At 36.3% G+C, this 14,120-nt stretch overlaps 1 protein-coding gene across 2 annotated transcripts in view; it reads right to left on the minus strand.

The window, feature by feature from the left end:
* LOC764556 (glutamic acid-rich protein) overlaps positions 1-13,760 on the minus strand; it is an 89,728-nt gene extending 75,968 nt beyond the window's left edge. Inside the window, exon 1 of one of the 2 annotated variants that reach the window (XM_030990281.1) lies at positions 13,524-13,760. In XM_030990281.1, coding sequence (XP_030846141.1) covers positions 13,524-13,602 — 79 coding nt within the window. In that variant the 5' untranslated portion in view covers positions 13,603-13,760. The remainder of the gene's footprint in view (positions 1-13,523) is intronic. The other variant, XM_030990280.1, reaches the window with a different exon arrangement.
* Positions 13,761-14,120: the final 360 nt, after the last annotated feature.

Raw genomic sequence — 14,120 nt, forward strand, 5'->3', positions numbered from 1 at the left:
CCACATGGTCATTGAAATGTGTAATTTAGCAAACCAGCAAATTTCATTCAAAAAGATACCGGTAATTTCTATGCTTATTGTATGCAACGGCATATTGGCTGACAAGTAAGTTCTAAAAGAAATTGTATGCCAGCAGAAAATACCACTTTAATACCACATGGTCATTGAACTGTGTAAGTGTGAATTTCATGCTTAGTTTTGTCAAGGACTATAGCACAACTGATTTGTAAAGGTATCTGTTGTCAGAATGGACTGGAGATAAATATATACACATACATGTATTATGATATTCAAGGTTAAAGATATAGACCAGTAGTGGTAAAATTGCGGTTCAAGGGTTTTGAGTGCAAAATATCCATTGAATATTGTTTAAATATTGCCTTCAGAGGTTTAGATGACAATACTTCTACCTAAATTCGCAAAAAAGCAGAAATATATGCCCAAATGTTTAACGTTGAAGTGCATTCACGGTATCTATCGAGGCCAGATCGATATGATAATTTACCAAATATATCAATTAGTAGGCAGTTTCCTGGCAAAATTTGTATCATCACGTATTAGTCAAAACATATTCTTTCACATGATTGGTAATAAGAGCTTCCATTTCATTTTTTGAGAGGGGACGTTTCCGAAACTGGTCTATACCTTATGTATATATGCAATATATATTTAATATAGCGCTTAATACATCAATGATGTCTCTAAGTGCTTCACAGATAATGTACATTACACCTGTTGTTGGATTCAGCCATGCACGCTCACAATTTATGCACATTCTCCACTCCCTTGGGAGCATTCCAGCCAGACGCCATTTTACAGACACTCACAATACTGAGCAAACTACAATGACTTTGGTATCTTTAATACCAAGGTAAGGTAGCATTAATATCGAAAAATAATTGCACAAAAAGATGAGTCCCAAAAGTATCTTTGGCATCTTAAATACCAGGTAACCACTTAACATCTGGTTGAAGTGTAGCAAAAGTGGGTTGATGTCTTGCCAAAGGACGTACAAGTGGAGGGCTGGGATTGGAACCCTCAACTCTTAGATTGAGAGTCAAGTGAATGAACCACTATACCTCAACTTCTAATCATAATAATAATAATAATATTTAATTTTTATATAGCGCTTAATACATGTCTTTAAGCGCTTTACAATTATACTATTACCCCGGTCCTTGGATTCAGTGCTTGCCCGCACACGCTGTGTGCACAATCTCCACTCCCTGGGGAGCATTCCAGCCGGGCGTTACTTGACGCTCACAAGCTATTTGACCAACAATGACGGCCGCATCCTACTGGGTACCCATTTGACACCTGGGTGGAGAGTAGCAAGTGCAGGTTAATATCTTGCCAAAGGATATTAGTGCCGTGTTGGGATTCAAACCCTCGACCTTCTACATGTACTGTGTAGTATTGTCTTTGAGCCAGAAGGGCATGTACAATTTCAAGACAATCATTACACATTTTGTGATTTGGCTCAATAATTTTTTATTCAGAGCACTAAGAATTATGCCAGATGTATGAGTTTATGCTAAACTTTTGATAAGATATGTAAACAAACAAAAAACTATTGTACAAACGTCACTGACTATTTTGCATTCGGGACGCATCTTTTTGAGCCATTAAATTTTTGAGCCACTACATACATTTGATAAGATATCTTACTTAAGAAAAACAACTAACAGTTTCGCCCATTTTCCTCATCTGCAAAAAGGAATTAACATAATTATCTGAGGCATATATATATGACATCTGCAGTCATCTACATTTACACTGTATATGCTCAATTTACATGTGCATGATCACTTGTTAAATAATACATGCAATGAAGGGCAAAAGCCTTCAAAACAATGTCATTACGTACAATATTGGAATTAAAAAGAGAAAAACACTCTAAAATGTTGTATGGTTGCGCTATTCATACATGTATATATGTATTCTTCATTAAAAAGAAGTTGAAATATTGCCTTCAAAACAATGTCATTACGTACAATATTGGAATTGAAAAGAGAAAAACACTCTAAAATGTTGTATGGTTGCGCTATTCATACATGTATATATGTTTTCTTCATTAAAAAGAAGTTGAAATATTGCCAACTAAATAACATCTTAAAGACCATGAAGGCTGAAATCTTCCAAGTTGATAATGTTAAAGGCTATTTTTGCATTTTATCAAGATGAGTTACATTGTAAATCCTCATACTGAGCTATTGATATTTGACATTCCGTGTACATTCATCATGACCTTTTCATCAATGCCTGATTTCGAGGTGTTTAAAAAACGATTCATGAGGGAACATTTTGGCTCATCAATAATTCACGCACTAGTTAGTCACAAGCCATTATTTACCGGGATTTCATAATAATGAACACTGACAGGGACAGCTGAATGTGCCTGCATAATGTTTCCTTTCTAAAGGAGTAATAAAGATTGAACATTCTATAGTAAAAAAAAAATATATACATGTAACTGTTTGAACAAGAGTACTATCTAATGTTTTGTCATGAAAAATGAAATTGTGTGAATGGCATACGTACAGTATGTTACATTTTACTGTGAAGAAACTAAACTGTGTGAATATTCAGGCACATGTAGGTACAGTACTACAAATGTATAGATCTACTTTATATAGCAAAAAATAACCGTTCAAAAAGTGTCGCTATTTGAAATATGATAGTGAAAAAATTAAAAGTGTATGTATAGAAGTACTATTGATAATAGCTTGAAAAAACTGAAACTGTTTGAATACGTTTTCTTTAAGACCCTCAAAGCTTTCAAAGTTTCAAGCAAATTTAAAATGTTAGTTCTTGTACAGAAAGAGGAAACCCGTATGTCCCCATATTAAACTCTCATCATGTTAGTTCATCTTAATTTAACTTACTCTACTATGCTTATGAAAATTGCAACAAAAAATTCAAGTAAGCAGCAATTTTGCTAAAAATTATATCTAAGCAAGATGTTGAAGTAGTGATGGCGTGATAGATAAGATCGTCATGTACAGTATACAGTACCTACAATATACCAATAAACATCTAAATAACAAGTTTTTTTTAAACAGCATTTTATTGCTAGTAGACAATTTCCCTCAGTAATACATTTTAAGTGCAAGAAGGGCACAAATCAACACTGTAATGTACAGTAAGTTGTTTTTTCAAGTGACAAAAACCTAGAGTTTGTGAACAAAACACTCTCAAAATATCAAAATTTCTTCCCGATTTTTAACTGAAAGGACCGTTGTTGTAAAGGCATATTTCGCTTGCAACCTGTAGATAATGATTACATGCTCCATCTTGTAATCAAAAACAAGTCAGAAAAAACCTTGGAACCTGTGGGATTTACATGTACAGTAAGTACATTGATGGAGATAAGCCCTTATTCCTCCAAATCTACATGTATTCAAATATATCTGGAAAGTATATCATGGAATGCAGCAGGTATTATCTTCAGAAGATAGCAAACAACGTACAGGCATGGACTGGAACTTACACATGTACATCAGGAGAGAACAAAAAATGAAAACGAGCCACCGAGGTTGATTGTGATTGCTCTAGACAATCAGAAACGCAGAGACGTTGAAATTGATGGATCGTCCGTTGAAAGCCAGAAAGGCGTTGGAGCTTTAATCACTTAAGTCCTTCTGGCTCTCTGCTGATGATTCCTCACATCATCTTCACACATACATGTACACATGCACATCATGGAGATTGGAATCATTACAGCCAGGTTAACATGACAGAGAAGGTCAGAAAGGATAAAAGAGAAATGGATGGAGGATGGAAAGAAAAAGGAGCAAAGAATGCAGGCAGGATTAGAAATTGAAAGCACTGGGATAAGGAGAGGAACCACCAAGCAGAAAAGTACTTGTGTAAGAACAGAATATTTGTCTGTTTGGAGCCAGAAGGGCAGTAACTAAAATACTTTAAACACAGAATTAACAGCCTTCTGGTTCCAAATAGACAATAAAAGAGGCAAAGAAGGTGACAGAGATTTATAGCTCTACATGTCATCAGAATCAAGGAGACTACATGTGTGTTAAATATCAGGGAAATTTGAAATCAATGCTCCACGATTCTAAGAAAATATAGATAATTGAGATAAAATAAGATTGAGCTAAACAAGAAAGAGAGAGAGAGAGAAAGAGAGAGGGAGGGAGGAGGAAAAGGGGCGGGACTGGATACATGTGGATGACAGATACAAGATGAAGAGAAAGAAAGACAGAGAGAGACAGAGAGAGAGAGGGAGGGAGAGAGAGAGAGAGAGAGAGAGAGAGAGAGAGAGAGAGAAAGTAATGGAATGGCAATACAATGAATATAAAAGACTGAGAGGTGTGAGATAATGTAAACAAAGAGAAAAAACAGAAGATTACCAGTATAAAAATTATAAAATAAAGATTTATTTAGTAATCAGAAATAGGAGAGAGACTGAAACAAAAGAATGAGGTGAAATGAAGAGAGGGAGAAGCACAAACAACTGAGAAGGATGAATAACATCTGATCTCAATGAATTACATCAGATGTTCTAGGGAGACAGAGAGAGAAAGACAGACAGACAGACAGACACAGACAGAGAGTATGAGAGATTAAAAGAAGAAGAAAGAGAGACAGAAAAGGTGTGGGGAAAAGAGCAAAGAAAAATATTTGAGGGACTCAACATAAAAAAATGCAGACACGATTGAGCGACGGGCATGGAAGTTGAAATGTGACATTTAAAAAAGGAAGAGACAGAACAAACAGAATAGAGCAGTAACCAGAGATAAATATGGCAAACAAAGATATAATTAGTCAAGAAAAATATGAGAGAACCACAAAAGGATAACACCAATGTAGCCAGAGAGATGCAGAGAGATCTTGGACGAGAAGAAAACAGCTCTGCGATGCATCAACATCAAGTGTTCTTGGAAAGACCGAGAGTAAATAAGAAATGATGGAAAGACCGAGAGTAAATAAGAAATGAGAAGTGAGAGATGAGAAAGGAAAACAGAGAAGAAAACAGAGAAGAATAAGGAAGAAAAATAGGGAGAAGATAGATGGGATATCACAACGAGGACAGAGAATAAGAGAGAAACAGAGACATACAGACAAACAGAACAGAGGGAGGAGGAAGATAGAGAGATATAAGATTAACAAACAGAGAGGAAGGAAGAGAGAAAGGAAGAGAGTAAGATAGAGAATAAGATAGAGAGTGAAAAGAAGAGAAACAGAGAGAGAGAGAAAAAACAGAGTTTAAAGTGGAAATTGATATATATATATATAGTAAAACATACAGTACATTTGTTACAGAAAAAACTAGATGGAATTTTGACTGCGCGCAGTCGAAAATGATGCCTCCGCCATAGAGCAATTTAAACAAGTTTGGAGTTTAAACCTCCAGTGGTTCTTGAGATATCATGATAACAATCTCAATGTATGGAATTTCATAAGTTGACCTCTGTGACCCTTGACCTTTGACCTATGTGCTCCAAAATCTAATCAGATTGTCTTCCTATGGTGATACACACTATCATTAAGTTTGAAGTTTAAATCTCCAGTGGTTCTTGAGATATTATGATATGGTGATACATACTATCATTAAGTTTGAAGTGAAAATTCTCCAGTGGTTCTTGAGATATCGCGATAACGATCTCAATGTATAGAATTTCATAAGTTGACCTCTGTGACCCTTGACCTTTGACCTACGTGCTCCAAAATCTAATCAGATTGTCTTCCTATGGTGATACACACTATCATTAAGTTTGAAGTTTAAATCTCCAGTGGTTCTTGAGATATTATGATAACAATCTCAATGTATGGAATTTCATAAGTTGACCTCTGTGACCCTTGACCTTTGACCTACGTGCTCCAAAATCTAATCAGATCGTCTACCTATGGTGATACATACTATCCTTAAGTTTGAAGTTTTTACATCTCCAGTGGTTCTTGAGATATCATGATAACAATCTCAATATATGGAATTTCATAAGTTGACCTCTATGACCCTTGACCTTTGACCTACGTGCTCCAAAATGTAATCAGATTGTTTTCCTATAGTGATACACACTATCACTAAGTTTGAAGTTTAAATCTCCAGTGGTTCTTGAGATATCATGATAACAATCTCAATGTATGGAATTTCATAAGTTGACCTCTGTGACCCTTGACCTTTGACATACGTGCTCCAAAATCTAATCAGATCGTCTTCCTATGGTGATAAATACTATTCCCGAGTCTTAAGTTTAAATCTTAAATGGTTCTTGAGATATTGTGATAACGGTCAAACGGGACGGACGGACGGACGGACGGACGGACGTACGGACGGACGGACGTACGGACGGACGGACGTACGGACGGACGGACGTACGGACGGACAACCCGAAAACATGATGCCTCCGGCACCACCTTCGGTGGCGGAGGCATAAAAAGCAAAACTGTGAGGTTTGAGATTGTAAAGGAGAAAAATAAAAGGATCAAGTTTCAAACAAAGATGCATTTAGTAATGAGAAAAACTATCAAAGAGATAAGGATAAGATGAAACGTAGATGCCAAGAAAACTGGGATGGACATGTCTCAATGATGCATCGACGGCGTCAGGTGTTTTGGACCGCATCCATAACTCTCCTGACCACTCTCGATTCTTTTTCCTCCTCTAAATGCCATCAAGAATCAGAATGGGGAATATAGGCTGGTCGATGTGATCTGACATTTCAAAAAACACTAATGGAGGGTAAAAGTTCCTTGACCTCCAAACAACAAAATGTCAAACAAGATTAATGAATTCGGCCAAACAAATAACAAACAGCTACAGTGTACCTCAGTTTGTCAGATAGTTATGTGGGTTTTTAAAAATTAAATTTGTATAAATCCGCATACGGTATATATACAGTATGTACACAAAGGGCCCAAGTGGAAAGGTATATACATGCAGCAATCTAAACATAGACAAGCAAAACTCCCCATTGTCTCTCTCTCTCTCCCTCTTTTTCTCTTATCTTTCTATCTATCCATCTATCTCTATCTGCGGTATCTTTATCTATCAATCTATCCATCTCTACCCTTTTCCCTCCTCTTTTTCTCTCTTGTGCAATGATCACATTTTTCTCTCTCCTCTCTCCTCCCACGCTCTCTCTCTCTCTCTCTCTCTCCCTCCCTCTCTCCCTCTCCTCCCACACTCTCCTCCCACACACTCACTCTCTCTCTCTCTCTCTCTCTCTCTCTCCCTCTCCCACTCTCTCCCTCTCTCTCTCTCTCCCCCTCCCTCTCTCTCTCTCCCTCTTTCTCTATCACACCATCTCCCATTGACGAGCTACTGATCTCCTATGGGTTATTTGCATGGGCGGCCATGGGTGTCATGTATGACCATCCCCCGCAGTGCGACACAGCTGATCGGAAACCGTGTGTCAAGTTATTAAAAAATAATGCCTACCAAGCTACGAAGCTACTTGCAACTGACAATGAGCATGTAAATGATTTCCTGCACAATCAGAAGCAAAAGTGTAGCTATGAATGGCATATGTAAATTAGCTTCATTTTCATTTTCTATTAGATTCTGTCATAATTACTCCCACCCTGACCCTGTGTATACATTACATACATAATCAATTGCATAATTATGGGCAAGTCCTTTGTATTTTGTCCCACGATACGTTACTGGCAGCATCAAAGATTTCAATATCCTGTAGGGCCTGCTGGATTATTATAATGATCAGGTACAGATACAGTGGAACATCGTTATAACAAGGTCCTTGGGACCACGGAAATTAACTTGTTACATGTATATCAGGAATCTTGTCATATCAGGGTTAAAATATATAAATAAAGAACTGAGACCAGCAAAATCACCTCGTTAAAACAGACACCTCAATTGATCAGAGCCCTTTATAATGAGCTTCCACTGTATCAAAACACTATCAATTTGACAGTCTTATTAATAATATCTGGCATGATCGAGGCCAAATCACAGGAAAAAACTTTTTAAAATGTCTCTCTGCAGGAAACAAAAATGACCAAATAATGTACATTGGATTTGCCCTGTTCAATTTTCTACCGCGCATAATGAGTATAAATATTATCATGTACATGCATGTATACACATGTAGCCATGGACTTAGTGCTTTGTCATAAATACAATATTGACAGAGAGTAAAATGCAAACATTGCATATCAGATACATGGACACAATGAATGGTCGTTATTTTTTTTCTTCTTGAAAGTGACCTGTTATACATGTACGTAATACAAATATGGCTTCATATGTATACATAGTCCACTGACTTATGAAAAGCCAAGCGTCAACCCCAATGTCCATATATACATGTCCATATATACTGTACATCACTGATGTTACATGTATGAAATTTAAAAAAAGATTATAATTTGGTAATGAAATTAAAATGAGAAAATTATTTCCAAGTGACAAGATTTTGTATTTTCATTTTGATACAGAATCATGATGAGGTTGACATTGTTGGTCAAACAGTTTTTGAGCGTCAAGTAACGCCTGACTGGAATGCTCCCCAGGGAGTGGATATTGTGCACACAGTGTGTGCAGGCAAGTTTTTAATCCAATGACTGGGGTAATAGTATATCTGTAAAGCGCTTATAGATGCTATATAAAAAGCTGAATATTATCATTATTATTTAGCACTCCATTTATACGAAACAAATCAGGATTTTCATCTAGTGGTCTAATAAGCTAGGCAGCTTTTGAGCATATGGACAAAAGTCATGCCTATTGTACCAGCCAAATTGTACTCGCCCCCTAAATCAACAACATATGCAAACAGCATTCCTTCCTTCCTTTGTAGTGTTGAATGCCTTTTATGTTTCATTCATAAATTTCAATTACACATTTACAACTGACTGTATTTTACAACTGACTGTTCCTGTTTCAAACAGCTTAACCAAAGTGTTACTCAGTTTTGGTTTCATTTTTATTTTTCATTTCCAACAGAACAGTGATTTTGACAAGAAATCAGATAAACAATTCAATATTCAATAATATAATACATTTCATGTGGTTTAACGTTATAAAATAGAAAGTATACACAAATACAGTATAGTTATTGTCTAGTTAAACCTGTGGAAATGGAGGACTCCACTGAAAAGCAGAGCTTGTAAAATGTGGATCCCTCAAAATAATGACATACATAATTTTTGTAACATGAAAATTTATTGACTTGAACAAAAATATGTATACAAAGATTACCAAAAAGTGTCAGAATCATAATACACTTATCTGTAATTTGAAATCATTTTGGTCACTATCATAAATTTATCATAGGTCTGAAAGTAATCATTTTGATATGGACTACCGGTACATGTACAGTATGTGGCACTCCTCATGTCACATTCTATTTCAGCTCGACAGGATCCTGAAATATTGCCAGCCAATTCAAATGACAACTGAACCCTCTCACCCCAAAGATGAATAAAACCTTGCGTGAAAGTGAAGAGAAGACTTCATTTCATGTTTAGAACATATCACACATACTGTACATGTACGTGTGATCATGCACACTTGTTATTCCAACATTTCCCAAGATTTTCTTGGTATAAATAAACCTTGCTGTGCAGTATGACCCGTTACAAATAAAGTAATTAATATTTTAGGTGTTACCCCCTCTCCCCCCCCCCCCCTTGAATATACAATGAACAGGACAAACATGGATTAAAAGTGTTGTACACCTGTAGATGTATTTCCTTGTTTGCTGTCAAGTGTCAACATGAAAATAAACACCTCTACATATATTTTGCTAAACATTCATGAAACTGTTTGTTGTTACATTTCATTAAAAGTTATCTTGTTGTTAAGCTGATGATGATTGCTCTTATTCCAATCACTAAATAAATGTTTGTCCTTACAGTCTTAACTATTGATATTAGAATTATAGAATCCTTGCTTGGGTTGTGAGGACAAGATTCAAAAAAATTAATGAAAACTTAAACAGCATGCAATGAGAATCATCTTCGTACATGTACGCTGCATACATTGTACATGTGCATGTGAAAAAGGTATATATATTATATAATAGATGTATGGCTTACTGAGATTTTGTTAATTAATGTAAATTTTGTTGGACTCTGTGAGAATTTCATTGATTACCACTGCTATCATTTATCTATTGATTATGTCAATACTAGACTTCACCAAATCCACATAGCAGGACTACCCCAAGGCAGCAAGGCAAGTCAGTAAATCTCTGCACGGCAATGTCACTTGACAGGATCAATATGTTTTACACTTAGTAATCCTCGTTACACTCATACAACCATCTCTGAACCTCGTTCAATCTATTATTAAGCAAATCAATAGAGCTTTATAAAGCTATTCACCTGCTGAGAGAGGCTGAGTAGTCCCACTACAATCAATGAATGAACCTGTAATGCTCAGTGAACCCTATATGAACAGTTAACAAATAAATTGGGGGGTGTGTGGGTTTTTTTTTTTTCTTCTTTTAACTCAAATACGAAAGGTGGACTGGTTGAATTGAGGCCTTTGTTGAATAATTTTAGATGTTTTATTTATAAATATGTCACATTCTCAAGAATTATAAATAGAGACAAATCAATTTTTGACATACCTGTACTTCAAAAATTACAAAACCTGGTAACTAAGGGTATTAATAATTAAGTTGTGGAAAGAAATAATTTATGATATAGGAGAGTACCGGTAAAGAATGCATGGGAAAGTCAATTCTTTTGGGAGTGATTAGAGGAAATCAACTCTTTTAGGAGTGCACATAGTAGTTGTCCAACGGTACACTCTTTTAGGAGTGTAAAGATTGGAAAATCTACACGTTTACAAACTGTCCAGGTTAGAGGAAATCAACTCTTTTAATGAGCGTATAATGGTAAGTTGGTAACCCACGCTTTTATGAGCTTAGATGAGAGGAAACCAAATAGGAGCGTAGTCATAATCCACTGTTAGGAGTGCAGAGTGGTGGAATTCAATATTTAGGAGTGTATAACTGTATACAGTGGTTACCCACTCTTTTAGGAGTGTGGCAGAGAGGAAATTCAATCCTTACAGAATACATTAAGGTACAATTACATACAGTGTAACACTGACCAACAGATCAAATCAATAAAGGCTGTAGTTTTTATTTTGTTTTGCAATCAGACTTTCTTCAGGCAGTCATTTGAATTTGAAGTGAAAACCTACAATTAGAGTAATTACATGTAGTGTCTCCGTTTTATAATTTTAAAAAATGGGAAGCCATATCATTCAATACGTACTCGGGCAAATCTACATTTAATAAAAACATATTAAAAACACAAGTTTGTTGAATCTATTACATGAGAATATGTGGGCTTAATTTCTTGTTGTATAATTTATAACAAAGTTAGACTCTACATGCAGCCTTTTCACACACAGCTAAAATTCTATAAACATGATTAGTATAAACGTGTTTAAACTAATCACGAGCCTTTCACACACAGAAATTTCGGTGCGATCGTTAATCGTTTCGTGATTAACTACTGCTCATAAAATGCGCAGTAGTGCTATTGCGCATTGAAGGTCATGTCATATCAATCAAAGTGCACGCTCCATCCAGTTTAAACACGTTTGAAACACGTTTAAACACGAATAACCTTTCACACACAAAATGTCAAGCTCTCTAGATACGAACTTCGTATCTGCAGCCTGCTTTTAGGGGCGTATGAATCGCGACTTTGTATCTATCCCAACATCATATAAACGATGTTCACACTGGGAAAATTTTCTATAAACATGTTTAAAACTGTTGAGTTAAACACGTTTATACTAATCTTCTCTGGATACGATGAATTTTAGCTGTGTGTGAAAAGGCTGTTAGTGATACACTACTCTTGACAAAACTCAGTTTTTATTTCTTGTTTGTTTAAGATTTATGATGTGTACTACAAGTACAGTCATGCACATGTACATAAATTACGCTTCCATTTTGTTTATCTCCTCACATGTACGTTTCTGATGAAACAAGCTAAAAATTTAATTATTTGGCTTTTGATATTTGTGGTATATTTTTAACAAAATTGTATTTAGTATCACATATCATCAGTTACAGAATATAGTTATAACTAGTAGCAGTTAGAGGCGGGTCGAGGGGAGTTTACTGATGGGGGGGATGTGTATGAAGTTAGTCAGTTTTTTTGCTGGGGGAGGAGAGGGCAGTGGAGGCTCAGGGGCTCATGCTTCCTTTGCTCCCCTCAGGTGCACTTACACGTAATAATAATAATAATAGCTTACATTTATAATGCGCCTAATACTTTGTTTCTAGGTGCAGAACATATTATTACTCCGGTCATCGGATTCAGGCTTACCCACAACCCAATGTATGCACATTTTCCACTCCCTGGGGAGTATTCCAGCCAGTCGCCATTTTACAAGCGCCATTTGCTAATCCAACCACATTAACTTTCGCATCTTACCGGGTACCCATTTTAACACCTGGGTGGAGAGTGGCAAATGTAGATCAGTGTCTTGCCAAAGGACATTAGTGCCGCGGACCTTGTGATCCACAGTCCGGTGACATATCCACTCGACCACGACACCTGTACATGTAGGTGCACTATAAGTCAGCATTTTTTAAGCAGGGTGTTGCAAAAGAAATTAATTAAAGATCTTTTTGGGGGGATTCATTATTAAATAAATCGGAATACTTAGAAACAGGATAATTCTGGCCAACAAGGTACCCAAATATCCTTATAATTGTGCATCAAGGTGACGGAATATATATTCTTGTTTTACTTATGGGCAGCAAGCTAGTGCCAGCATAATGTAATAATAATTATATTAATCATATTCGGTTCTTGTATAGCGCATCACATTTAAACGTCTCTCTGCGCTTCCAAAATTGGAAATGTACAAGGAATATAATTTATCATGACATCACAAGTATCAGAGTGATGGAAAATTAATCTTCTGTAATGAATTTGGAATTAGAGGGATGTGAAACTTTATGTGTCTAAAAATGAAAGCCACAACTATAAAAAGGTTAAAATATGCTGCATTAAGTTACATTACATTTCAGAAATCATGCAATGAAAGAGAAATAACTACAGTGTTGTGCAATCAAGGTTGTAATGCATTCGCATTGAATGTTTCACAAATTGGTACATCCAGCAATAACTATTCCAAAGCCAAGCTTTACTTCATGTAACATACAATGCAAAAAGAGCTTTAAGCATAAGGTGCTTTAATTCCTCCTCCTGCTTTAATACAAAACAGAATGCTTGCCTGATTTTGTATATCATACCTATCCGTCAAGCACAAGTACAGTTGTCCTAGGCCTTGCCATTGGCATCACCTTGGTTTTTTAATCATTCATAGCGGAATATATTATAGATAAGAAGCTTATAAAAAGGGACAAGCAGGGGAAGAAATTGTTTTCTCATCCGAGAGAGAAATAAAAGATATCCTCCCACACACATACATCTCGATGTCTCTACGTACACAACGACCCTCAGCTCATCCGCTCAAAGCTACCTCTCCCCGCCAACGCGACGGCGGTCTATACAACATCACCACCGCACAACAACAACCTGTTCGAGCTACCGCTTACCAATGTTCCCATATGGACTGGAAAAAGAGGGGGAAATGGCGCCAAAAAGCCACGCCAGGCGAAGGAAATTCCACAACATCTCTCCTTCAACTCCTCTTCTCCATGTTGATGTTATATGGTCCACTAAAATGGTCCGTTTCTATCCCGAAACATAAATAAGCGCCACAAAGGAATGGTATAGACTTGATAAAATCCCGCAGTCGGCTGCTCTACGACTGCCAATACCAATGGCAGCATCCGCAAGATTCAGTCATTCTCCAAATGGCTTCGCATCATAGTCTAGATTCAGACTTCAAAACTCGGTTCATGTGTTCATACCTTCATAATTCTTTACCGTGATAATATTGCGAACACATTGAATCATATTTGAATCTATTAATCATTTTGATATGCATAAGAAACCATTCCATGACATTTGATATAAAATACTGTTTACCGTTTTTATATCTTCCAATTTTTTTTTCAACGGGTATCAAATAAAAGTCTATGTTTAACAGCTGATCACCCCTCCTCCTGCTCCAAACATACTATGTGGTATCCATCTTCCTTTTTATGATTTAATATTCATTTGAAACATGGTCTTAATTTTTAAAATCA

This window comes from Strongylocentrotus purpuratus, unplaced genomic scaffold (genome assembly GCF_000002235.5).
Source record: "Strongylocentrotus purpuratus isolate Spur 01 unplaced genomic scaffold, Spur_5.0 spur5_scaffold_19, whole genome shotgun sequence".
Taxonomy (NCBI): Eukaryota; Metazoa; Echinodermata; class Echinoidea; order Camarodonta; family Strongylocentrotidae; genus Strongylocentrotus; species Strongylocentrotus purpuratus.